General features: G+C 36.6%; 1 protein-coding gene across 1 annotated transcript in view; it reads right to left on the bottom strand.

Moving 5' to 3' along the window:
* The window catches only part of LOC116545680 (ankyrin repeat domain-containing protein 18B-like), a 44,806-nt gene that overhangs the window by 3,050 nt on the left and 15,743 nt on the right, over nucleotides 1–26,013 (bottom strand). Inside the window, exons 7-13 of the mRNA XM_032272213.1 lie at nucleotides 23,923–24,021; nucleotides 21,909–21,982; nucleotides 16,864–17,775; nucleotides 14,837–14,974; nucleotides 10,876–10,887; nucleotides 9,496–9,608; nucleotides 5,819–5,948 (exon numbers count right to left, since the gene is read on the bottom strand). Coding sequence (XP_032128104.1) covers nucleotides 5,819–5,948; nucleotides 9,496–9,608; nucleotides 10,876–10,887; nucleotides 14,837–14,974; nucleotides 16,864–17,775; nucleotides 21,909–21,982; nucleotides 23,923–24,021 — 1,478 coding nt within the window. The remainder of the gene's footprint in view (nucleotides 1–5,818; nucleotides 5,949–9,495; nucleotides 9,609–10,875; nucleotides 10,888–14,836; nucleotides 14,975–16,863; nucleotides 17,776–21,908; nucleotides 21,983–23,922; nucleotides 24,022–26,013) is intronic.

Raw genomic sequence — 26,013 nt, 5'->3', positions numbered from 1 at the left:
TGGCCAACCTTACTGACTTCCTTCTCATGAATACAATGCTGTAAAAGGGATACCATGTGGCTTCTCTATCTCAGACTACTTTTCCTTTGAACTGAACCCCCAGATTGTGAGAAAACTCAGGCCACAAAGAGAGCATGGGAGTGCCAGTGTCCGTGCTGCCTGCCCCAACCGAGGTTCCAGTTAATGGCCAGCATCAACCATTGTTGCAGCCAATGGCCAGCATCAACCATGTGGGTGAGCAAAGCTTCAGAGGATTCCATTTCCCCAGCTGATCAGCTGTTCCTAGGGAAGCTGAGGGGAGCAGAGACAAGCTTTCCTGGCCAAGCTTTTTCCAAACCTCAGATTCATGAGCCAAATTAATTTTTTTTTCTTTTAAGCCACAGAACTCTGGGTAATTGATAGAAAAATAAGTTTTAAAAAGAGACAACAGAAAACATAACTTATGCAGCAGAAAAGAGTGTCCTTTAAGTAGGATCTACTAAATGTTGAGATTGATTTATTGATGACAATCATTATTGAGAAGCAGCAGATAACCAGGAGAGAGACATAAGGTGGTGAGGAGGAACTTTTCCTGAAACCCCCTTCAATTATAAACTCTAATAACAAGACAAGGGTGTCTCTTTAGAATTTTCCCTCAAGTTAGGAAATAAACTAGGGAGCAAGAAGACATACAATTTAAAAAACAACTAGAAATATTTAGTTACATCACCAAAATAAGACATTTACCTGATCTCTATTAAATAAAATTCTAAATGAAGAAGGTTTAAGTATTTATTAATCAATCTAGTATTTAATGGAATTATTTTTAATCTTCACAGAAGTAAAATAAACATAGTGTGCTTTGAGTGTTAAGAAATCCAATGTAATTTCTCTTTTACCTTACTTCAAGCTTGTTTGTACGGAAAAGTTAAGACCATCCCATCACTATGTTATACCACAGTGCTTCTCTATAGCACACACTTTGGCTCAGAAAATTTGAAATTCAAAATACTCATCTACTATTTGTCTCTGATAAATTGCCTAAGCATCACCTGATTATTAAGTGCTGCACTCCTAAAATTTTTCCTTGAAATGAGTTAATTTTTTTTATTCTAAGAATTCTCTGCTGAGCTAGAAAGCAGAGCTGTGCATCTCTGTTTCAGTAAAAGGAGGTCAATACAGGGAACTGTGGTTTCTGAGAATGCAGGATCTGCACCAAGAAAAGAATTAGCCACAGTGCTACACCAGAGAACCAGCTACCAGGTGGAAAGAGGATCTGCGAACTGAAAGATGATGACTTCACTTGATTTCCACAGAGGAAAGCTGACAGCTCTGACTTAAACTTCTCATTCCTGAATAGTAAACATCTATGGATAATTCTATGAATTATAATGAGTTAGTAAAGCATAATGCACTAAATGGTAGACTATGTCAGCAGATCCTGTGACCAAAATTTACTGAAAATGAAACTAAAGAGGGAGGCACTAGATAAGAGACTAATGTTTGAATGGAGAAAAAAAGAAATAAACTCTGTCTTGTAAGCCTGACTTCCCATAATGTCTTAGAGTAAGTAAGGTATAAGCTGGCTACAGAATCCTTTGAGACACAAAAGGTGAACTTAAAGATATCCCACTACATTTTATTTTTATTCTGACATAAGACAGCTTGGTAATATGCAACCTGACTGAAAAAACTTCTCATTAAATTTGATTTAGTCCTGGCATAAGAATACACATAAACAAACAAAAAATTGATAATCTAAAAATAAACCTGCACATTTACAGTCAATTGATTTTATACAAGGTTAACAAAAGAACAAAATGGGAAAAAAATAGTCTTTTTGGTAAATGGTGCTGGGACAACTGAGTACTCATATGCAAAAAATAAATGAAGTTGGACTCTCACCAAATATCATGTTTAAAAATTAACTCAAAATAAATCAGTTAACTGTAACAGCTAAAACTATAAAACTCTCAGAATAAAACATTGACATAAATCTTTGTGACTACATTTGGCAGTGTTTTCTTAGCTATGACTTCAAAGAAAAAATGGATTCAATGGACTTCAAAATTGAAAACTGTTGTGCCTCAGAAGACACCATCAACAAGTGAGAAGGCAAGCCACTGAGTAGAAGAAAATATTTGAAAATCGTATATCTGATAAGGGACTTACATATATAGGATATATAAAGAAAAGATAACCCAATTTTAAAAATGGACAAAGATTTTGAATAGATATTTCTGCAAAGAAGATATAAAGATGGATTGTAAGCACATTACTAGATGCTTAATGTAATTAGTCATTAGGAAAATGTAAATCAAAACCACCATGTGGTATCACTGCACGCCATAGGATGAAATCTTTGTTGAATAAAAAAAGAGAAAATGTGTGTCAGCAAAAATGTAAAGAAATTAAAACTTTTATACAATGCTGCTGGGAATGTAAAGTGGTAGATGTACTTTGAAAAACAAATTGGCAGCTCCTCAAAAGGTGATGCATGAAGTTACCATATGATCCAGAAATTCCAGTCACAAGTATACACTCAAGAAAAATAAAAACATATGCAAGCACAAAAACTCGTACATAAATGTTTACAGCAGCATTATTAATAAGAGTCAAAAAGTGGAAAGAATCCAAAGGTCCATCACCTTTGAGTGGAAAAGAACCCAAAGGTCATTCACCTTTGGGTGGGAAAGAACCCAAAAGTCCATTCACCAGATGAATGGACAAATAAAATGTTTGATGTCTCCATACAATGGAATATTATTCAGCAAGAAGAAGAAATTAAGTACAGATACTGATAGAAGCAGGAGACAGCAAAATGCCTAGGCAGATATTGAAGGGTCTCTGGAGAACCTCCAACCAGCCCCTCAAGTGTTTACACCAGAGGTTTCATGCAGAAAACAGAACCTGCACAGGGTCTTGCCTGGACATGCCAGCAGCAGACTGGAGGCCCACATGCACTGGGGAAATGAGGTGGAGCCACCAGGAATTCACACCTTATGCAGGGGAGCCTGGCCTCTTCAGCTCATGTGTGGTGGTTCTGATATTCAATTGTGAGGTGAAAATCTGTTTGCAGGACCCCTTTCTTGGCTGAGAGCTTTCCTTTCACTTAATAAATTTTGTCCTCCTCATGCTTCAATGTGTCTGCATGCCTAATTTTTCCTGGTCGTGAGACAAGAACCCAGATTTAGCTGAACCAAGGAACAAAAACCCTGCATAAATATCTTGTTACAGCATAGATGCAGCATGGAAACTTTTGCTAAATAAAATAAATCAGTCACAGTAGACTAATTGATTTTTATTTCAGAGGCTTATAGGCAAATCTATACAAAGAAGGTGGGTGGATCCCTAGGGCTGAGGGAGGAAGGGGAAACTAGTGAAGATGGCTAAGTGATGTGGGGTTTACTTTTCAGGTGATGAAAAGATTTACTTTTGATTTAGGTTCTAAAATGAATTGTAATTATTATTGCATAACTCTGAACATACTAAAAGTCAACAAATTGTATATTTCAAATAAGTGGATTGCCTGGTGTGTTAATTATTTCTCAATAAACCTGTTACCCACCCTCAAATTTATTTGGTACTAGTGATCTGGAGACATGTACTGCTTGGTTTTGGATCACTGGTCAAGGCTCAAGACATAAAATAGACAGCATGTCCTCTTAATAGAAAAAAAATATATGTATCTTAAAAACTATCCTTTTCATTAGTATCAAGTCTGTAAAATTAAATGAAAATTCAAAAAAATCTTTCTTTTACTGCTTAAAGCACTGAGAGATTTATAACAAGGAATAAGACCTTGTTTTCTTTTGCCCCAATTTCTATCTAAAGGGTCCGGGGAATCATACCCTTCAAACTGTAAAATCTCATCAGATGGGTTTTATTAACTCTTATAATGTGGTTTACTTTCTAACCTGATTCTGGTACAGCATCACAGACAGCAGAAGCTGAAGGAAATAAAAATATTTTACCCCCAAAATCTTTTACCCCCAAATAGATTTCTTTGACATATTTTGAAATGGCTGCCACAGGGCCAGGAACAAGAAATTGAAATGGCCCCATAAAGCTGTCTTCTGTGGGGAAAATTGCATCTGTAAAAAGTCTTCGTTAATGTAGTAGCCCAGTCTCTCCCCTTCTAGGTCTTCCCAGGTCTAGGGAAGATTAACTAAGAGCCTAATGCATTTAAAGTCTAAAAAGATATATTTACCCTCTATTTTCTCTGAAGACTGCCAGCTATGAGGGTTTATCTACATAATAAAAACCTTGGCCTCCATAACCACCTTATCTTTTTTTTTTTTTTGAGATGGAGTTTCGCTCTTGTTACCCAGGCTGGAGTGCAATGGCCCAATCGCAGCTCACCGCAACCTCCGCCTCCTGGGTTCGGGCAATTCTCCTGCCTCAGCCTCCTGAGTAGCTGGGATTACAGGTGCGTGCCACCATGCCCAGCTGATTTTTTGTATTTTTTAGTAGAGACGGGGTGTCACCATGTTGACCAGGATGGTCTCGATCTCTTGACCTCGTGATCCACCCGCCTCGGCCTCCCAAAGTGCTGGGATTACAGGCTTGAGCCACCACGCCCGGCCAACCACCTTATCTTAATTAAGGCATTCCTTTTTACTGTTTTAGACAACAACTTAACTTTCTTTACCAACTGTCACTTGAAGAATCTCTAAAACCCACCTAGGACTTGTTAGCCCCTTCTTTTTGATGTCCCACTTTCAGGCTGAACCAATATCTGCCTTCTTCATATTGGTTTATGATTTTTCCCTACAGTTAATTTCTGTCTGCTGGAAATGTACAGAGTCAAACTGTAATGTGACTGTCTCACAAAATATTCTCAGGATCTCTTGAGATTGTGTAACCTAGGGCCACAGTCACCATATTGGCTTAGAATAAACCTCCTTAAACATATTTTGGCAGAATTTGGATTTTTGAAATGATTAATATTTCCCCAAATTATGTGATTTTTAATCCCAAAACTGATTTAAAATTACCTTATGTTGAAATCTAAATTATTTTATTATAAAGACACATGCATGTTTATTTTCATTGCAGCACTATTCATAATAGCGAAGACATGGAATCAACCCAGATGTCCATCAACGATAGATGCGATAAAGAAAATGTGGTATGGCCGGGCGCAGTGGCTCACGCCTGTAATCCCAGCACTTTGGGAGGCCGAGGCGGGTGGATCACGAAGTCAAGAGATCGAGACCATCCTGGTCAACATGGTGAAACTCCGTCTCTACTAAAACTACAAAAAATTAGCTGGGCATGGTGGTGCGTGCCTGTAATCCTAGCTACTCAGGAGGCTGAGGCAGGAGAATTGCCCGAACCCAGGAGGCGGAGGTTGCGGTGAGCTGCGATTGGGCCATTGCACTCCAGCCCGGGTAACAAGGGCGAAACTCCGTCTCAAAAAAAAAAAAAAAAAAAAAGAAAGAAAATGTGGTATCTATACACCATGGAATACTATGGAGCCATCAAAATGAATAAGATCATGCTCTTTGCAGGGACATGGATGAAATCAAAGCTGCCATCCTTAGCAACTAATTCAGGAACAAAAAAAATAAACTCTGCATGTTCTCACTTATAAGTGGGAGCTGAATGATGAGAACACATGGACTCGGGGAGGGGAAGAAAAAATGCGAGGGCCTGATGGGGTTGGGAGGGAGAGCATCGAGATCAATAGCTAATGCATGTGGGGCTTTATATCTAGGTGATGGATTGATAGGTGCAGCAAACCATCGTGGCACACATTTACCTATGTAACAAACTTACACATCTTGCACATGTAATTTAGACCTTAAGATAAAATAAGTGTTTTTTTAAAAATTACCTTATGTTTTAGCTTATTCATCAGAATATCCATTTTCAGTTGATCTGTTTTTAAGTCTCCATGGAAACTTAACTCTTCGTTTCCAAATATATTTAACATATTTATTGTCATCTCTAGGAGTTTCTTATATCTGCAGAAATGTACAGAATTAGCAAGTCAAGTATTGTAAGAGTAAATATGTAATAATTGTTTAAACAGGTATTATGGCATATCAGAGAAACGCATCTGTAAACTATGCTCCTCTCAGTTTCAACTGAGCGTAGTCTGAAAGCATTCTATATGAAATTATAATCTTAGATTAATAATATGAAGAACAATTTTATGGCGTATATGGCAGGCAAAGTGATATTATAACCATGTAGTTGTTTTTATTTGATTTTATTTTATTTGAGATGGAATTTCACTCTTGTTGCCAGGCTGTAGTGCAATGGTGCGATCTTGGTTCACTGCAACCTGTGCTTCCTGGGTTCAAGTGATTCTCCTGCCTCAGCCTCCCAAGTAGCTGGGATTACAGGCATCCACCACTACGCCCAGCTAATTTTTAATTTTAAGTAGAGATGGGGTTTCATGATGTTGGTCAGACTGGTCTTTAACTCCTGACCTCAAATGATCCATCTGCCTTGGCCTCCCAAAGTGCTGGGATTACAGGCATGAGCCATCATGCCTGGCCTAACCATACAGTTTTTATAAACTATTCATATTAATTTTTGTATGTTAACATGAAATAACCCATTACTAAATATAAGCCATACCCCAGAGATGAGGAACCAATATAAAAAAGTAAAACACACATATGTTTGAAAAAGACCAAAAAATACATTTTGATACCTGTTGACCACAGTCTATAAGAAAAAAAAGTACACACAAAAAGCATCAGGAAGATCATCCAATGTAGGAAAAGAGAAATAAGAAAATATTCATTGGTGGCGTTAAAGAAGACACTGAAGAACATCACCTACGAGATTATTTTGAACAGTATGGAAAAATTGAAGTGATTGAAATCATGACTGACAGAGGCAGTGGCAAGAAAAGGGGCTTTGCCTTTGTAACCTTTGATGACCATGACTCTGTGGATAAGATTGTCATTCAGAAATACCATACAGAAATGGCCACAACGGTGAAGTTAGGAAAGCCCTGTCAAAGCAAGAGATGGCTAGGGCTTCATCCAGCCAAAGAGGTCGAAGTGGTTCTGGAAACTTTGGTGGTGGTCGTGGAGGTGGTTTCGGTGGGCATGACAACTTTGGTCATGGAGGAAACTTCAGTGGTCGTGGTGGCTTTGGTGGCAGCCATGGTGGTGGTGGATATGGTGGCAGTGGGGATGGCTATAATGGATTTGGTAATGATGGAGGCAATTTTGGAGGTGGTGGAAGCTACAATGATTTTGGCAGTTACAACAATCAGTCTTCAAATTTTGGACCCATGAAGGGAGGAAACTTTGGAGGCAGAAGCTCTGGCCCCTATGGTGGTGGCAGCCAATACTTTGCCAAACCACGAAACCAAGGTGGCTATGGTGGTTCCAGTAGCAGCAGTAGCTATGGCAGTGGCAGAAGATTTTAATTAGGAAACAAAGCTTAGCAGGAGAGGAGAGCCAGAGAAGTGACAGGGAAGCTACAGGTTACCACAGATTTGTGAACTCAGCCAAGCACAGTGGTGGCAGGGCCTAGCTGCTACAAAGAAGACATGATTTAGACAAATACTCATGTGTATGGGCAAAAAACTGGAGGACTGTATTTGTGACTAATTGTATAACAGGTTATTTTAGTTTCTGTTCTGTGGAAAGTGTAAAGCATTCCAACAAAGGGTTTTAATGTAGTTTTTTTTCTTTTTTTTTTTTTTGCACCCATGCTGTTGATTGCTAAATGTAATAGTCTGATCGTGACGCTGAATAAATGTCTTTTTTTTTAATGTGCTGTGTAAAGTTGGTCTACTCTGAAGCCATCTTGGTAAATTTCCCCAACAGTGTGAAGTTAGAATTCCTTCAGGGTGATGCCAGCTTCTATTTGGAATTTATATACAACCTGCTTGGGTGGAGAAGCCATTGTCTTCAGAAACCTTGGTGTAGTTGAACTAATAGTTACTGTTGTGACCTGAAGTTCACGATTAAAAGGGATTACCCAAGCAAAAAAACAAACAAAAAAAAAAGAAAACATCTTTAATGTCTGAGTTGATGAGAAAAAAAAAACAGGCAGTTTTAGAAAAAAGATGATTTAAAGACTTTGAAGAAGAGAACTAGAAATCTTTGCTGACACGATGTTAATAAAATGAAAGAGATACAAAACCATGTAGAGAAAGACAATGACAGAAAAATGTTGATTAGAATCAGAAAGCCAACATAGGTGCTCAGTAAATAAATGGAAAAGTAGCTGTGTTGAGGACTTGAAAGACACATTCTGTTTTGTTTTTTTAATCTATGATCAAAACATGAATGGTCATTTTACTCTTTTTCTTTAAGTTATAGATATATTTATGTACATATAATTTATTTCTGTAAAACAGAAGTTCAATAACATGTATGCTTCACATATACAATGGAGGTACTCGTAAAATGAGTAAATTTCTATAATATATTTTATATTTAAAAGAAAAAAAGCAGAAATAAATTATGAGCTACATATCAAGATAAATTTTGATGTTAAAGAATTCCACAAACACATGGACACAGAAAGGGGAGCATCACATACTGGGGTCTGTTTGTGGGGGTTAGGGGATGGACAGTGGGGAACGGGGAGGTTGGGGAGGGATAACATGGGGAGAAATGCCAGATATAGGTGATGGGCGGATGGAGGCAGCAACCACCTTGCCATGTATGTACCTATGCAACAATCATGCATGACTTGCACATGTACCCCAGAACCTAAAGTAGAAAAAAAAGAAAGAAAAGAATGCCACAAATAGGTCTTCTTTAAAGAATATGAATGTAGCAGAGAAGGATACTACAAAAGGAAGAAAAGATGACCAAAGACAGCAAAAATATCTTCAGAAATAAAAATTTGTACTAGATAATGAAGAGTGCAGTTGACATTATGTGTCCAAGTCTTTGTCATTATTGTTTCCAAATCATTAAAGAATAAGTGTAATATTTTGACATTAAAAAAATTTAAGATTGTGTTGTCAGTTTCTTTTTTTCACATATTTTTAATATAATGTTTTTCTTTTTTTTTTGGGTGGGGGACAGAGTTTTGCTCGTTACCCAGGCTGGAGTGCAATGGCGCGATCTCGGCTCACCACAACCTCCGCCTCCTGGGTTCAGGCAATTCTCCTGCCTCAGCTTCCTGAGTAATTGGGATTACAGGCACGCACCACCATGCCCAGCTAATGTTTTGTATTTTTAGTAGAGACGGGGTTTCACCGTGTTGACCAGGATGGTCTCGATCTCTTGACCTCGTGATCCACCCGCCTCGGCCTCCCAAAGTGCTGGGATTACAGGCTTGAGCCACCGTGCCCGGCCAATATAATGTTTTTCATCCCAACCTTGCTCCAGCAGCTCAGCTGGCTCCCTCCCCCATGACGCACATACCTATAATGGTGTGAGTTTCTAAAATAAATTTTAAAATAGAATTTGTTTAATTATGAAAATACAGACATAAAATGAATTTGTATCTATGTTTTAGTCAAGCAAAATTTTAGTTAAATCAATTAATAAATGGTTAAAATGTTCTACAATAGGAAAAGCATACCCAGTTGTCTCTTCTTCTAATTCATTATTTTTCTTTCTTATTTGATTCACATTATCCTCCAGTGATGATACTAACTCAAAAAGTTTTCTTAATTCTTCATTTAGTCCTTCAGCCTTGAAAAAAAAGGTGTTTAAAATTATTTTCATAAACTCTAGAGACACTCTTCTATCTCAAAAATACTATTTATCATAAGTTGATGAGTCATATGTATTTAGGCAGGTGTATAAAGTGCATTTTATAAACCTGATGTAAATAAGAACAGATTTCAATAGTAGTCACTCTTCTTAAAACAGCTAAAAACAATTAATACTTTCATCATGATCTTTTCTGAAATTTAAAGTGCCAAAAATGTTTGTTAAAAATGAAGGTTTTACACATAAAATACTAAGGGTTAGTAAAAAAAAAATTAAAAGTAACTATATTTACATTTTAGTTGTTAAAGATGCTCTAGTAACATTGTCATTAATAGTTGAAGATATTTCAGTTTTGTTATTTATAGAAATCTCTTATCTACTTCCCATTATATTTTTGATCCTCATCTGTCTTCAGGCTGAGCTAAATACTCTCATTCTCTGTAAGTATTCACCTGCGGGTTTCAGTTTTTCCTTCTGTTAACCATTTCTATTTAAATAAAGTTTATTTTTTTCTATAATAAACAAAAACGTAACTTTTGTCTACTTTTTGTGGTTTTCTATTATCCTGTTTCTCCCCTTCCACTGGACTCTTTGACACATGGTCTCATCCAGAGATCTATTTTTCATCACTTATTGTGGTTTTTTATACTGAAATCTGATTTGTAATAATTCCAATAAAGAAGTCCCAGGGTCATGAAAGTCTTTATCCTGCTTTACTCAGCAGCAACTTTGAGCAGTGACCAAATGCACCCTCTGCTCCTCTGACCCAACTTCATTTCTAAATGCAGCAACTTCTGATGTTTAGTGCTATTCCTTTGTATTCCATTTTAAAATTCTCTTGGGACTCCTAAAATCTCAAAACTTTGACCCAGATCCCTAATCTACATTTCTAGCTCTGACCTTTTTATAGAGGTCTCTTCCTTCCAGTACACATATTATAGACAATATTCTCAACCACACACTCTTACATTGCTAGTTGGTGCAGATTACTTTTGTAGATACTCAATCTTGTCTATTTTATGTTGATTCTTATCGGTGTTATTTTGAATATAGTGTTTGGTTTTTTTTTTAATCTCGAAGAGGGACAGTCTCACTCTTAGGATATTGACCAGTATACTTTGTGCATTTTCATTCTTTTTTGGACTAGTATACTTTGTTCTTTTCTTCTTTCTTTTTTTCTTTATTTTTGAGATGGAGTCACACTCAGTCATCTAGGCTAGAGTGCAGTAGCATCATCTTGGCTCACTGCAACTTCCACCTCCTGGGTTCAAGTGATTCTCCTGCCTCAGCCTCCCAAGTAGCTGGGACTACAGGTGCACACCACCACGCCTAGCTAATTTTTGTATTTTAGTAGAGACAGGGTTTCACCATGTTGGCCAGACTGTTCTTGAACTCCTAACCTCAGGAGGTAATTCACCCACCTCAGCCTCCCAAAGTGTTGGGATTACAGGCACGAGCCACTGTGCCCAGCCCTTTTTTTCTTTTATACTAAAAACTTTTTCATGAGAATTAGATTATCAATTATTTGCCCTTGTTTTCTTTTGAAGAATTCCCTTTTCCATAAAGATATAGCATGATGAATATCTTCTATGGTTTCTTTCAGGGGGACACTCAACTATATTATTGAAAAGCTCCAGTCAAGTAGCGGTCTTCCTTCTTCCCAATTGAGATTTTTTAATCTCAAAATGGTGTCCACCAAATGTCTTAATCTAGGTAGTCTCTTGCTTAAAAATTCATGAAATAAGAACCTTCTGGAGAAGTTAGAGGCTATTGATTGATATGGTTTAAAGCTTTCCCTTATTACATGTTTTATTTCCAAGACAGACATCAAAGTGGCTAATAATTCTATGCCTGATGTCTAACTTGATTCTATGGGAATCTGTATACAAAACATTCTATTTATGACACAGAGTCTCACTCTGTTACCCAGGCTGGAGTGCAGTGGCTTGATCACTGCTCACTGCAGCCTCGATATCCTGAGCTCAAGTGACCCTCCTACCACAGGCTCCCAATGTAGCTGGGACTACAGGCATACACCACCATGCCTCAGCTAACTGTTAATGTTTTTTTTTTTTTTTTTTTTTTTTTTTTTGTAGAGACAGGGTCTCACTTATATTGTTCTGGCTGGTCTCAAATTCCTGGGCTCAAACACTGCTGCTGCTTCAGAATCCCAAAGTGCTAGGGTTACTGACATGAGCCACCCAATCACGTGTTTCATGGACTGGTTTGAAAGGCAGTATCTACACTGAAGCCAGAAGGCCTGTGTCTAAATCCCAGTTCTACCAAATACTAGCTGTGTGACCCTGAAATGGAGAAAATAATTCCATCTACTTCGCTGTGATGTTGGGAAGATTAAACCAGGGACCAACATGAAGCATTTAGAAGAGTACACGGTACATAGTGAGCTACAGATAATATTTGCTATTAGCATAATAATTTTTACTGTTTTTATATCTTTAAAACTATATGTGTTAGGCAGGTGGCATTAAAATGGAAGTGGTCTCCTGTAGCTGCACTGAATCATTCTTCACACAACTGAAAGTGGCAGTAAATGGGGAGTGTATAATTTATAGGTCACTTTTCTCTCAGTATGACTCAGTGGGCAACAACCACATATATACTACAATGTAAATGGCACCTCCTGGATTGAGTAGTACATAATCAACATGACCAGCAAAGACAGGCTGAAGCCACTGGGCTGAAAACCTTGAACTCTATTGCTAAATCAAGTCTCCTAAATCAATTCCCTTCCAGCAGCTGTTGCTGTTGTGCTGCTTTCATGAGCACTCTGCTGAGCACTCAGATTACGAGGCTGTGGTATCATTCATCAGACAGACTGCCAGAACTGTTCAGCTGAGAAACTGGCAGCCATCCAGAAATACAGTTCTGGCTACATAGTGAAGGAAGGCAAATTTCGATTCTTTTTTCATACTGAGAAAAACATGAGCATTTGATTGAACAATTCTCCTCTATTAGGCCAATTGTTTTCAATTTTATATTGCTAAAAATACACTTAGAATAAAAGATTTACTGGTCAATGTCTCAAAGAAGAAATAATTGGTATGGTAAAAAGTATTTGGTTCTATGCTAAAAGCTGCCAAGCTGAAACATTTTCAATGTATACAAGAATAGGTGACATGCATGTCATATTCTTTTCCCTTCAAGCAAATTTATAATGAGACAAAATTATATTCCATAAAAAATAAAAGCCATGTAAAATTAGGGCCTAAGTTGTTCTGTAGACTGGACGACAAGTGCTGAGATGTAAGGACAATGAGAGAACAGTCAGAGAAAGCTTCACAAAGAGGACATGGTCTGCCAGGTCCAAATGAATGAGACTAGAGGAACAGAAACTGAGAAGGCAGGAAGGACAGTATGAGTCAAATTGGTGCTGAGGTCTACCCAATTAACTCTGAGAATCAAGTCCAATGGCAGGGAAATAAAAACATATGTCCATACAATAACCTATAAATGAATGTCCACAGCAGCTGTTTCTATAATAGCCAAAAAGTGAAAACAAACTAAAGGTCCATTATCTGATGAATGAATGGAAAACTTGTATAGCCACGAAATAGACGATTATTTGACAGTAAGAAGAAATAAACTACGGATATGTGCTACGACATGGATAAAATTCTGAAAACATTATGCTAAGGAAAAAAGCCAGTCAGAAAGGACTTCATATTGTATGATTCTTTGTATATAAAATATGCAGAACATGCAAATCTATGGAGACAAAAGTAGATGGTGGTTGCCCACAACTGGGGCAGGTAGAGAGACATGGAGAGGAGTTGCAGCCATGGCTATGAGATATACAGTTGTTTTTCAGAGTGGTAAAAATGTCCTAGCATTGATTGTGTTGATGGTTACACAATGCTGTAAATATACTAACAGACACTGAGTTGTACATTTTAAATGGTTGAGCTGTCTGACATGTGAATTACTGCTCAGTGAAACTGTTTATAAAAATCCAATGGTAGAATCAAGATAATTTTTTTTTTTTTTTTGAGACGGAGTTTTGCTCTTGTTACCCAGGCTGGAGTGCAATGGCACAATCTCGGCTCACCGCAACCTCCGCCTCCTGGGTTCAGGCAATTCTCCTGCCTCAGCCTCCTGAGTAGCTGGGATTACAGGCATGCGCCACCATGCCCAGCTAATTTTTTTTGTATTTTTAGTAGAGACAGGGTTTCACCATGTTGACCAGGATGTTCTCGATCTCTTGACCTCGTGATCCACCCGCCTCGGCCTCCCAAAGTGCTGGGATTACAGGCGTGAGCCACCGCGCCCGGCCAAGATAATTTTTTTAACTCTCTGTTTTGGTTGTACATACTCCAAATGAATGTGTATTTTAAATGAAAGTGAAGGCAATGCCTGTTGCCTAACTTTTCAAGTAGTTTGTAAATTACTGTAAAGCGTGCACTTCAAAAAATAGTATGATGGCTTTTCTGTACAAGTTAACCTAGAATCCATGAAATAAATAGGCACAGCTTCTGTGGCCATTCGTAAAAGTGAAGAAATAAGACAACTTTCTGAAACATTCCATTAAACATTCTCCTCTGACTTAATCTGGCTTGCCTCACCAAGGCAATAAAGAAATTTTCTAAAAATACTCTTTAACAGAAAAAAAGTGAATTTTCTGTGAGGAATAATGTATGGATCTCAACTTTTCCAAGGGTAAATATTGCAAGAGAAAAGGTATGCGATTATTTTTCAAAATGGCAGGATAAAATCCTGAGTTTAAGAAATAAGTACATTATAAAGATAATAGGCCGGGCGCGGTGTCTCACGCCTGTAATCCCAGCACTTTGGGAGGCCGAGGCGGGTGGATCACGAGGTGAAGAGATCGAGACCATCCTGGTCAACATGGTGAAACCCCGTCTCTACTAAAAATACAAAAAAATTAGCTGGGCATGGTGGTGCGTGCCTGTAGTCCCAGCTACTCAGGAGGCTGAGGCAGGAGAATTGCCTGAACCTGGGAGGCGGAGGTTGCAGTGAGCCGAGACTGCGCCATTGCACTCCAGCCTGGGTAACAAGAGTGAAACTCCGTCTCAAAAAATAAAAAATAAAAATAAAGATAATAAAATGGTAATAATTAATTATAATAAAAATACAAAATCAAGCTCTCCACTGAGATTAGTTTCCTAAAACACTTTATATTATTCAACCAGCTACAGATTAACTGTTGACATGTTAAATTCCATACATACTTGAAATAATTTCTTCTTTGAAGCACATGTCTTATCCAAATTAATGTGACAATGTGATGTACCTTCTAGTGGAGACTCTGACACAGATAATTTTTTAAGGTTATCAGCCAGTTCTTCTGAAAGTTGTCTCGTAATCACCTGATAAAATAATTTTGTTACTAATTTTATAAATAGCCTTAGTATTAAATTGTTAACAATATTTACCTCTAACATAAATACTTTGAAAATTGTTACCAGACACATAGACTCACTTCCTTTTCCTCATATGTGCACATTCTTGTTTATTACTGAATTCAGTGAGGGATACAGAAGATGTTATTTTCCTGCCAAATCGGTATTCTCCTACTTACATGACAGATTGATTCAGCCCACTATTCATCTTAGGCCCTCAATTCAGACTCAGTTTCTCATATATTCAGTTGCCTGTTCAAATCCTTCCAACAGATGCCTATCTCAAAATAACAGTAAAATTCCAATGGTCTTCAAGACCCTAGGTCACATGGCCTCTACATCCCTTCCTGACCTCAGCTCCTACAATTCTGTCCCATACTCATTTCGTTCCCACTCTGCATCAACTCTGCCACCTCTCATCAATCTAAAAATGAGGATCCAATGCCAAACTTGTAAATCACAGAAAGCTACAAGTATCTTTGTGCTGAATAAAGTTATATACAAATGATAGTCACTGAGACTTAAAATGTAAATTATGAGCTAATTATTAATAAAAATATTCAAAGTAAATTATAAATACCTACCAGGAGAACATTAAATCAAATATGTTTTGCTGAAATTTACCACATTTATTCCAACTTGTGATTTTATAACAAGTAGATGTCTTTAAAATATTAAGTGGTCAGAAAATTACATAATATGAGACTGACATATTTTCAGACTTAAGTCACATTGATATGAATCAAAACAAAGTTATACCAACTAAAATACATAAAAGAGTTACTGAAGGAAAAGCATCACAAGACACAGCAACACACTTCAATTCATCTGGGAAATTTAGAATTAAGTGACAAAGCAACTCACTTAATTGAATCTTAATTTCAAAATATTCATTTGAGGTACAAGCATTTCCATTTATTTGCTTCATTATGGTCTTAAAATGTGCCAACATAAAGACATTAAATTTGTTATCAGCAGTTAAGACTACATATTTTATCAACATTACTCTGTATCTACAAAATTTTATAGGTAACATAATTTTTTTGTTTGTTTGTTTTTTGATTTTTTAACAAAATCTCACTTTGTCACCAGGCTGAGGTGCAGTGGCATGATCTTGGCTCACTGCAACCTCTGCCTCCTAGAGTCAAGCGATTCTCCTGCCTCAGCCTCCCAAGTAGCTGGAACTATAAGTGTCCGCCACCTGCCTCGGCCACCAAAAGTGCTGGGATTATAGGCATGAGACACTGCACCAGGCCAACATAATGTCTTTAGTCAAAGTAAAGCTACCTTTTATTTCTTGAAAATAAGGTATGTTTCCAAGCTGATACAATAAAAACATTGGTTTTTGTTTTTTCTACTGAAACAGCTCTGTATATGCATGATTTATATACTATAAAATTTATGTTTTCACATATAGTTGAAGATTTTTAACACATTTATTCCACAACATGGAGTAATATTTAACTCTAAGTAGAGTTAGTAATATTTAAATATTATTACATGTTTAACTCTAACATACATGTTTAACTCTAACATACGTACTTGAACAAATTCACTGACTTGTATAACCATCTCTACAATCCAACTTTTGAACATTTTCATCACTCCAGGACAATCCCTCATGCCCATTAGCAGTCACTACCCATTTCCAGCTCCAGCCCTACAAAAACATTAATCTACTTTCTGTCCCTATACATGTATTTTCTAGATGTTTCATGTAAATAGAATTATACAGTATGGTAAACACATTTTTATCTATTCATTTTTATATTGAGCTAGGTTCAACATATAGCCAGAATGAAATGTTTAAATTTTTTTCCAGAAGACTAAAAATATTTATCTTTCTTCATACTTACTTCTTCTGCTGCTTCTTTTTCATACTGAAACAGTTTTTCTTTTAAATAATTATATTCATTCATTAATTCCTTATTTTTCTCTTCAAGAAAATCTTCCTGTCCACTCTCAAGACAGCCTCTTTCAATATTAATTACTATCTCTTTATTATTGCCGTCCTTATGAGTAACCTCTAGTTGTTGTTCAAGCAAGAGATTTTCACGTTCTAGTTGACATATTCTCTCTTCACAGTTCTGCTTTACCATGAATTGGTTCTTTTTAGCTTCTTCATTTGGATGCATCTGTTTCATTTCCTTTATTTGATGCCGTGCTTGCCTTCGGTCCATCTCTACACTCTCTAAAGCCAATGTCTTTTCCCTGAGAGCATCTCTTGTCTTGTGGAGCTTACCTTTTAAGGTATTAAACTTCATTCGAGCTTTAGAAAGTAGTACAGTAAGCAACTCATTCTTATCTTTTAGTTGAGAAATATTAGAACTCGTTATTTCTTGTAAATAAACATCTTTTGTTCTTTGTAAAGTAAGTTCTACGTCCTTTGTTTGCATACTTTCTTTGTGCTCATTTACAGCAACAGCCAGTCTAGAATAGAGGGAATCAACTTCAGCTTCCAGTCGTTTCTTGCTGTGTTTTTCCTTCTCCAGTTTTGAATTCAGCCTTGTATTCTCAGCTTTGAGATCATTAAGCTGTTGACAATACTCGGACATTGTTTTTGTTATCATTTCCTCATTGAGTCCTACACTGTTTTGAAAGTTAGTATTTGTTTCTTTAATACTTATAATTTCCTGAATATATTCCTTTTCCTTTTGGAGACTGTCATTTTTTATTGCATATACTTTTTGTCTGAGTACGGCAATATCTTTCTTCAACATGCAGTTTTCAGACTTCACATCCTTCTTTTTTCCATAACGTTGACAATCCTAAATAAAACAAAAGAAATTTTTAGCTAGCCCTCAATAAAGTAACATATCATGATTATCTCTGAAGTGAATGAACAACCTGTACATTCATGCAATTAAAAGTTGCTATAAGTGGATATCCAGCTGGAGAAAAACTTGAAGCAAAACCTTGAACCTTAGCACATGTTTCAAAAAATTCAAAACTTTATTTGAAGTCAAAGAATCCATAGCAGTAAAAAATTACACACACACTTGAGAATTTTCAAGACTATCAGAAATGGAAAAGCCTTTCTCTGAATTACAACAGACTCAAAGCATAAAATAAAATATTAACACATTTGACTAAATTAAAATATTGAAAAAAGAAAATTGCGTTTATACTGTAATATCTAACCCAGACATCACCCTATAGTAAGAGCTTTACCTCCACATGTATTTGGACAGATAAAATTTCTCAATGTGTTTAAAGTTCTGTTTTTTAATAATATTCTATTGTGATTTCACTCAATCCTTTTTAGTTATAAGAATTATATTTACTAAATCATATATCTAGACATTGTACTAAGCACTTCTACATGCATGTATTGATGAACTTATTTACTTATCACAATTCTTAAAAAGAGAGGCTAAAAAATACAAGCAAACTGCAGGATTTTCCCCAAGGTTTTTGACTCGATTTCTAGTTCTCCACCAGATCACAGTTACTTCTGTGGTGTAAATATATCAACACAAAAACAGGGAAACAAAAAGACCCAGATACAGAATGTGTCTTCTGTCTTTATCACCAGGATGCTACATGAAATAGCCAGATTGAGAAGATGTGAACTTTTGGGTCTTCAGAAACAGAAAAGAAGCTTTCCCTTTTCTGCACTAAACTATTTTATTTCCCACTGCCTTTTATCCTTATTTTTTTATTTGGATCCTAGAATATCAAAAAAGTGAAGGTGCTCACTGAAATAGAGGAACCAAAGTTTGCCCCAACACAATGAGAAGAGTGAAATTGCTGAGTTGCTAGTGCTGAATCCTGGAAGATGAGATATTCCCCTAATTTATATTCAATTACCACAAAACTTTATAGCTGGAAGATATATAGTATAGCTATCCACTCTAGCCTGTTATCTACTTCATAATGGAAGTGAAACCAAAAAATATTAAATAATTGACCAAAGCTCCTAAGGTAGCATTACCTAGCATTTCATGGCACCAAAAGGGAAGATACAATTGCATATTGCTGGATTACATAAATTTCCAGAAAAATATATCAAATTCGTCAGATAAATTAAAAGTGTGACTTTGTCAAAGCAATTTAATGCCTCGGAGGATGGTGGGAGGTCTCATTTGCTTTTACTTTGAAAGAAGAAAATATCTATATTTTTGTCTATCTTTAGAACACAATGTACAGAACTCAGCTTTGTACTATAGACTCAAATGCTAAATTTTTGGCTGAGGAATTATGCTACTTACATGATAAAATCATACATGTCAAACTTTACCATATTTTATTAAACAACATAATGTAAAAGTCTGATTCAACAGAAACATTGGGGAGTGGTAATTTTTTTTTTAATATGCAAAAGTATATGTATTTGTTTCCAAAAATATTTAAAATGGCCATGATGGAATTATACTTTTTAACAGTTTGAGTTAAACAGATAAATCTGCATGCATGAAAGCACATTAAACAGACTTCTTTGGCTGGGAATATTTGTTGCAACTCTCAAGGCTAGATACATTTTCAGGTCTCTTCTCAGTCATTGCTTCCCTTCCATTTTATTACCATTTTATTATTTAAATAAATCTAATTCATCTTTAAATCAGTACAGAAAAAAGAATCTAGAGCTTATTTCTTTAGCAACTTCTTTTATACTTATCTGGTTCAGAAGGTCACATGGCTAAATTATTTTCCCAGCCCAAGTCTTCTCACTTGGAAGACTGATAGTGAGACTTAGGTTGACTAATGAACAAACATTATGAGAATGTTTTCCAGAACTGTCATTTAGAGAGCAGTACTAATCTACTTTGACACATAATTACACATTTGGATAACACCACTGTAACTAAAAACAAGATTTCCTTGAATAGAAAACCAGAACGAATCAGATAGTTTATAAAAAGAGAAGCAGCAAGTGAACCTCTTTCTTTTTATAGTTAAACTTTCTTATTCAAAGCCAGGCACTCTATTTGTAACATGCCCGCCTCATTCTTAAGCCTTTGCATCTCTGTGAGAAACAGGCTACATGTCCAGTTTGTTATAATTTTTACAGTCTGATTTGTTTTCCTTTGAATAAAGCTTAGAAGATGACTGGCAAGCTAGATATGCTTTTGATGGTCTGTCACTAAGTGGTGAAGAATAACTCACATTTTCTAATTCAGGTTTCATGCTTTTATAGCTATTAGCAGTGGGACTGTCACATGTGGGTCCCTGAAACACACTTGCTAGTCACCTTCTAAGCTTTAGAAGAGCTTCTAAGTTCCATATGGCTTGTGGAACAAGTGCTGTATTGGTTTTCCATTTTTGTAAGTGTCTCTAACAGCAGAAATACTGGGGCTTTCTATCTGTATCATATTCTCCATTACTTTGGAGTGAGCAAACCACAAATCAAAAAAGACTTTTTGGATCTCTAGACTGAGGCCAATGTCTAATGTCTAATTTTCTATTAGTAGTGTTTTGGTTTATATTTTTTGTTATTTGCATATCAAACTCTCGGTCTTCTTTCATTTCAACCATAACCAGTGGGTTCTTTAATTTTTCAATTTCTGTATCATTACAACAATTCTCTTCATCTCTGTGAAAAACAGGCTACATGTCTGGTTTGTTATAATTTTTACAGTCTGATTTATTTTCATTTGACTAAAGCTTAGAAGATGACTGCAAGTGTGTTGAGGGATCCAGAGTATAAACACAATGCAAAGACATGTTTGAGATGTGCTCCTTCTGTTCAGGCAATGTCTGGAATACTACAAAGTTAAACACTCCAGATGTATCTGCTTCCTCATGATCAGGGAAATGATTCATCAGATTACAGGGCGCTCCCTTTGGGTTTGTCCGTCTTTGGAGTTACTATGTAAGATCTCTTCCTCAGGACAAACAGTAATTTTGGATTTTTCAAAACTTTCACCAATCTTCAGCTGAATTTTTTGTAATGATTTTTAAAGGAAGTCCTGAATATACAGATGCATGTTCTTTATCACAATTCTTACTCAGTTGTGGTTCTTGAGATTTTTTTTTGCAGATTCAGAAGTGGAAAATTAATTTGCTTGTTTTGTTTCTCAGATGTCTTTTCTGTCCGGGTACATGTTTTAAAATTAACTTTATTCTGAGTTAAGTATGAACAAAGAAAAAATAGAAAACAATTAAAATCAGCCGTGTGCAGTGGCTCACACCTGTAATCCCAGCACTTTCGGAGGCCAAGGTGGGTGGATCACCTCAGGTCAGGAGTTCGAGACCAGCCTGGCCAATGTGGAGAAACCCCATCACTAATAAAAATATAAAAATTATCTGGGTGTGTTGGTGGGCTCCAGAAATCCAAGCTGCTTGGGAGACTGAGGGGAAAGAGTCACTTGAACCCAGGAGGTGGAGGTTGCAGAGCCGAGATCGCAGCATTGCACTCCAGCCTGGGCACCAAGAGCAAAATTCCATCTCAAAAATAATAATAATAATAATAATTAAAATTTAAATGTGAAATTTAATTTATGGTTTGCTACCCATAAGTTACTGGATTATAACTAAGAAGTAAAAAAGTAGTTTGCCTTGGCTTAACATAAAAATGTAATTTGCCTTGGCTTAACACAGCAAGCTTAACTCTCACTGTTTGAAGAAAACTTAATTCATTATGAATTAAATCTGCCAGAAATGGGTTGACAGATGATATGTAGTATCATAAAGCGATCTCTCTGAAAAGGATTTTTACCTCAGCAAACCATAAATAGTGAGCCCCTACAGTGAATTCATACATCTGAAGAATAACTGGAGAGTAGGCAAATGCTAAATTATCAGAATTGGCTAAAGTGTTTTAAAATTAAATATGAAATTATGATTTGTTGAACTCTAAAAGGATAGTCTAAAAGGTCACTTCATTTGGACTATGGTATGTTATCTTAAAAAAATAAACAAACAAACCTATATTAAACCAGAAATTTAAATAGTTTTATACCTGTGGCTGTTGGCTTTCACTTCTTTCAAGACTTTCTTGCCTTTCCTCTGAAGCCACTTTTAAGTCATGTTCTGCTAACAAATAAATATATTGAGTTTAAATGAATGACTTAGAACAGTTAAAGACTATAATCTTTAGAAAAATGGATACAAAAAACATATACATTTATTTTAGAAATTGAGAGTTTAAATGAAGCTTAATGTTTACTACAATATTTACCTTTTTAAGAAATACTTCTAATTATCTAAAACTTCAACAAACCACTTGGGGAGACACTAGATATCAGCAGGTTCAAGCCATGCAAAAATCTCATGGTCACCCACAAATTATTCCACTCAATATAAATAAACAAAACTGCTGGAAACAAAAATTTAAAAATACAGTGAAAACATATAAAGTAACACTTCACTATTCTCTACTTCCTAATAGTGTATTTTTTAACAACATGCTAAGCTAATTATTTACCAATAATTTGTAAAAATTTTGTTACTGTTCTATCTTCATTAGTGTACATCCTGCTTTTCACATCTGAAATGTTTTCCTCTACTATTCTGACAAATTTATATTTGTGTTTTAAGACTCTGAATGTAGGCTTGGCACAGTAGATCAGACTTGGAATCCCAGCACTTTGCAAGGCCCAAGAGAGAGAATTGCTCAAAGCCAAGAGTTTAAGACCAGCCTGGAGACCATAGTGAAACCTTGACTCTAAAGAAAATTTGCCAGTCATGGTGGTGTGGGCCTGTAGTGCCAGCTACTCAAGAGGTTGAGGTGAGAGGCTCCCTTAAGCCCAGGAGTTTTAGTTTGCAGTAACTCTCAATCATGCCATTGCACTCCACCCTGGGTGACAGAGTAAGAACTTGTTTCCAAAAACAGAAAAAATAAAAAAAAAAAAGGAAAAAAAGGTTCAGAATGCTACGTGAAGTCCTCTTTTAATCTGGCTATTTTTATCCACATACACAGGTGTCTCCTTCCTTGGGGATCCCTTAGTACTTTGCCAATTTGTCTAGTGTCACTTGACCATCTGAACTGTACATGATGTCTTTGCATGTCTATCCTCTTTGCTGCTAGACTGTAGCAATCATCTTTGCATAAACAATCTTTATTTTACAAAATATTTGTTAAGTTCCTGCTAAGTGGTAGGCACTGGGGTTTAAGGAATGGGAATAAAACCTGTCAGGGATAGCTTTTCTAGAGATCATGCCTGAGCTGAGACTTAGAGCATGAAGTACACCAGATTAAAAGAGGCAGAAGGCAGGAAAGGTAGCGCATTGACAAGAGAGGAAAAGAAGCCTCCCAGAGCATATGTATTTGTCTACATGAGAGGGATGGTGATGGGGGCATTACCAGTAATTCAGTAATGGGAAAAAAAAAAAAAAAGGCAGACAGAGAAAGGGCTGCAGATGGAGATTTGGGCAGAAGCCAGTTTCTGAAAGCCTTATACAAAACAACTATCATTATCATTTCTTAAATTTAGAAAAAAGCAAAACAAATTTAAAAAGAAAAAGACCAACATTTTATTTTATTTTATCTTATCTTATTTGACTTGATTTTCATTAGAGGTGTGGTCTCGCTCTGCCACCCAGGCTACAGTGTAATTTTGCTGTCACAGCTAACTGCAGCCCCAAACTTCTAGGCTCAAACAACTTCCTGCTTCTGCTTCTCAAGTAGTTGGGATTACGGGGGCAGAACACCACACCCAGCTACATTAAAAAAAAAAATAGACACGGAGCCTTGCTATGTTTCCCAGGCTGCTGGACTTCCTGGCCTCAAGGGATTTTTCTGTCTCAGCCTCCAACACTGTGGGAATTACAGGCAGGAGCCACTATGCCCGGCAATACCAATATTTTAAATGAATAAACTGGAGTTCCACCATTTTATTTTATCATGGATGGGTGAAAACCTTATAAAAGACTCATGTACTCCATGGATTTGTGACAAGGAAACTGTAGCATTAACTACGGCTGAAGCTTCCCTGGTCTACGTGGTTAAGAGTAGAGACACTCAAGTGTCTTACCCTTTGCACCTTCTTCTTCTTCTTCTTCTTGTTCTTCTTGTTCTTCTTCTTCTTCTTTTTTCTTTTTTTTTAAATTTGCAGGCTTCGTAGCTGCTGTTTCTGTCAAACATGCAAGCTTGTTATATACTCCTTCTGGAAAACATCATCCCTCTGCCTCCTTATCTGGCAAAGTTTCACTCACTCTACATGCTTACCCTAAATCTTACACACTTTTTAGAAGCTTGCACTCATCACCACAAATTTAAAAGTGCATGGAATCTAATGAATATAACAAAATACCTAGTAAATAATAACTATATGCTCTTAGGTGACATCTATCCTCCATCTATCGTCTACATCAGGGGTCAGCACACTACAGACCACAGGCCAAATGCTGCCTAGCATATGTTTTTTCTCAAAGTTTTATGAGAGTACAGTCATGCCTATTCACCGACAGGCTACCTATGACTGCTTTCTCACCACCATGGCAGGGTTGAGTAGCTACAATAGAGATCACATGGCCTTCAGCTTTTCAAATCATTTTTGGAGAGAGAGAGAGAGAGAGAGAAAGAGAGAGAGAGAGACCACATGGCCTAAAATATTTTCTACTTGGTCCTTTACAGAAAAAGCTTGCCAATCTCTGCTTTATACCATGAACAGAATGCCCTAATTCTCAAATCTAATCCAATGCCTTCCCTGCTCACAATTTTCCAATGAATTCCTGCAGTAAACACTGCTGGCTCCCTACCCAAGAGCAGTTCCTTATTGTTTCTTGCTGGAGAAACACAAATCCGTTTCGACATTTATTATCCCAAGACCCCTCCCCAGCTTCAAAAGAGAAATGATTATTCTAAGTTAATCGCATAATTACACGTGCTTTCCCATTGCCTGGTTCAAGGATGAGCATGTGGTGTGACCCAGCCAATAAGATAGTAAAGGAAGCCCCCTGCATGCTTCTGAGTTTTCTCTCAATTTAAAAGACACATGTGAAGAAAACCAGCCCTTGTGAGAACATGATGGTTGGAGCTGTTGCTAAGTAGTGAACCATGAAAGGAGACATGAACAAGACACTGCCAACATCATAAATGAAAGAGGAACAAGTGAGATCCAGTAATATCAAGGGACCAAAACAAGTCTGGTTTTTATTGTTTTGGCCACTGTCAGTTAGGTCTTTCTAGTATTTGCAGCCAAAAGCATTCTACCTGAGAAGTTTCTTCTAGCCTACAGGGTAAGATCTACTCATTTATATACTATTAAAAGTCTTTTATTAAACTTGTTTATAGACACAGGTTAAACAACAGCAATAAAGTATTTCCTGAGCTTACCTTTACTGACACATACTGAACACCATAAATACATAATAAATAATAAATATAAGCTATTTTCATCCCATTCCGAACCACTCCCATATACTTTTTTTGCACTAGTAAATTTGAACTGCTCATAAACTCTACAAAGTTCACTCAGGTGTCCTACCTTTTGAACTTGCTGCTCCTCTTTTAAAACTTTCATTCTTCATGGCTGCTGCTTCTGTCAAACATGCAAGCTTGTTAGACATTCCTTCTGCCAAGCATCATCCTACTGCCTCCTTACCTGGAAAAGTTCTACTCACTATACATGCTTACCCTAAATCCTACCCACATTTTAGAAGCTTGCATTCATTGCCACAAATGTAAAAATGCCTGGCACATACTAAACATAATACACATACGTAATGAATAATAACTATAAGCTCCCAGATGACGCTGGACACACAGTAAGCACTACATAAGGGAGTAAACAGAATAAATGACAATGGTAACAACAATCTCCTAACCGTATTTTTAAATGTCTTTTGTAACGTTGGAGAAAAATTCTTAGTCCATAAAAGACACATGATAGTTCTTTTTAAAGTGGACAAGTGTATGAATGAATCAACATATTTTTCTTAAAAATTTAGTAGAAAAAATACAAAAATTAAATAGTTATTTGTATTTTGTTATGAACACCTTGAAGACAAAAAGCTATGTCAATTTCATCTTTTCCTTTTGCAATTTGCCAAACCTAACTTATAGAAGTGGTTTAGGCCGGGCACGGTGGCTCAAGCCTGTAATCCCAGCACTTTGGGAGGCC

Source organism: Sapajus apella, unplaced genomic scaffold (assembly GCF_009761245.1).
Source record: "Sapajus apella isolate SASKATOON/1434 unplaced genomic scaffold, GSC_monkey_1.0 scaffold332, whole genome shotgun sequence".
In the NCBI taxonomy this organism is placed as follows: Eukaryota; Metazoa; Chordata; class Mammalia; order Primates; family Cebidae; genus Sapajus; species Sapajus apella.
Note: the sequence above shows the minus strand (reverse complement) of the source record. Positions and strands in the feature narration are given on the sequence as shown.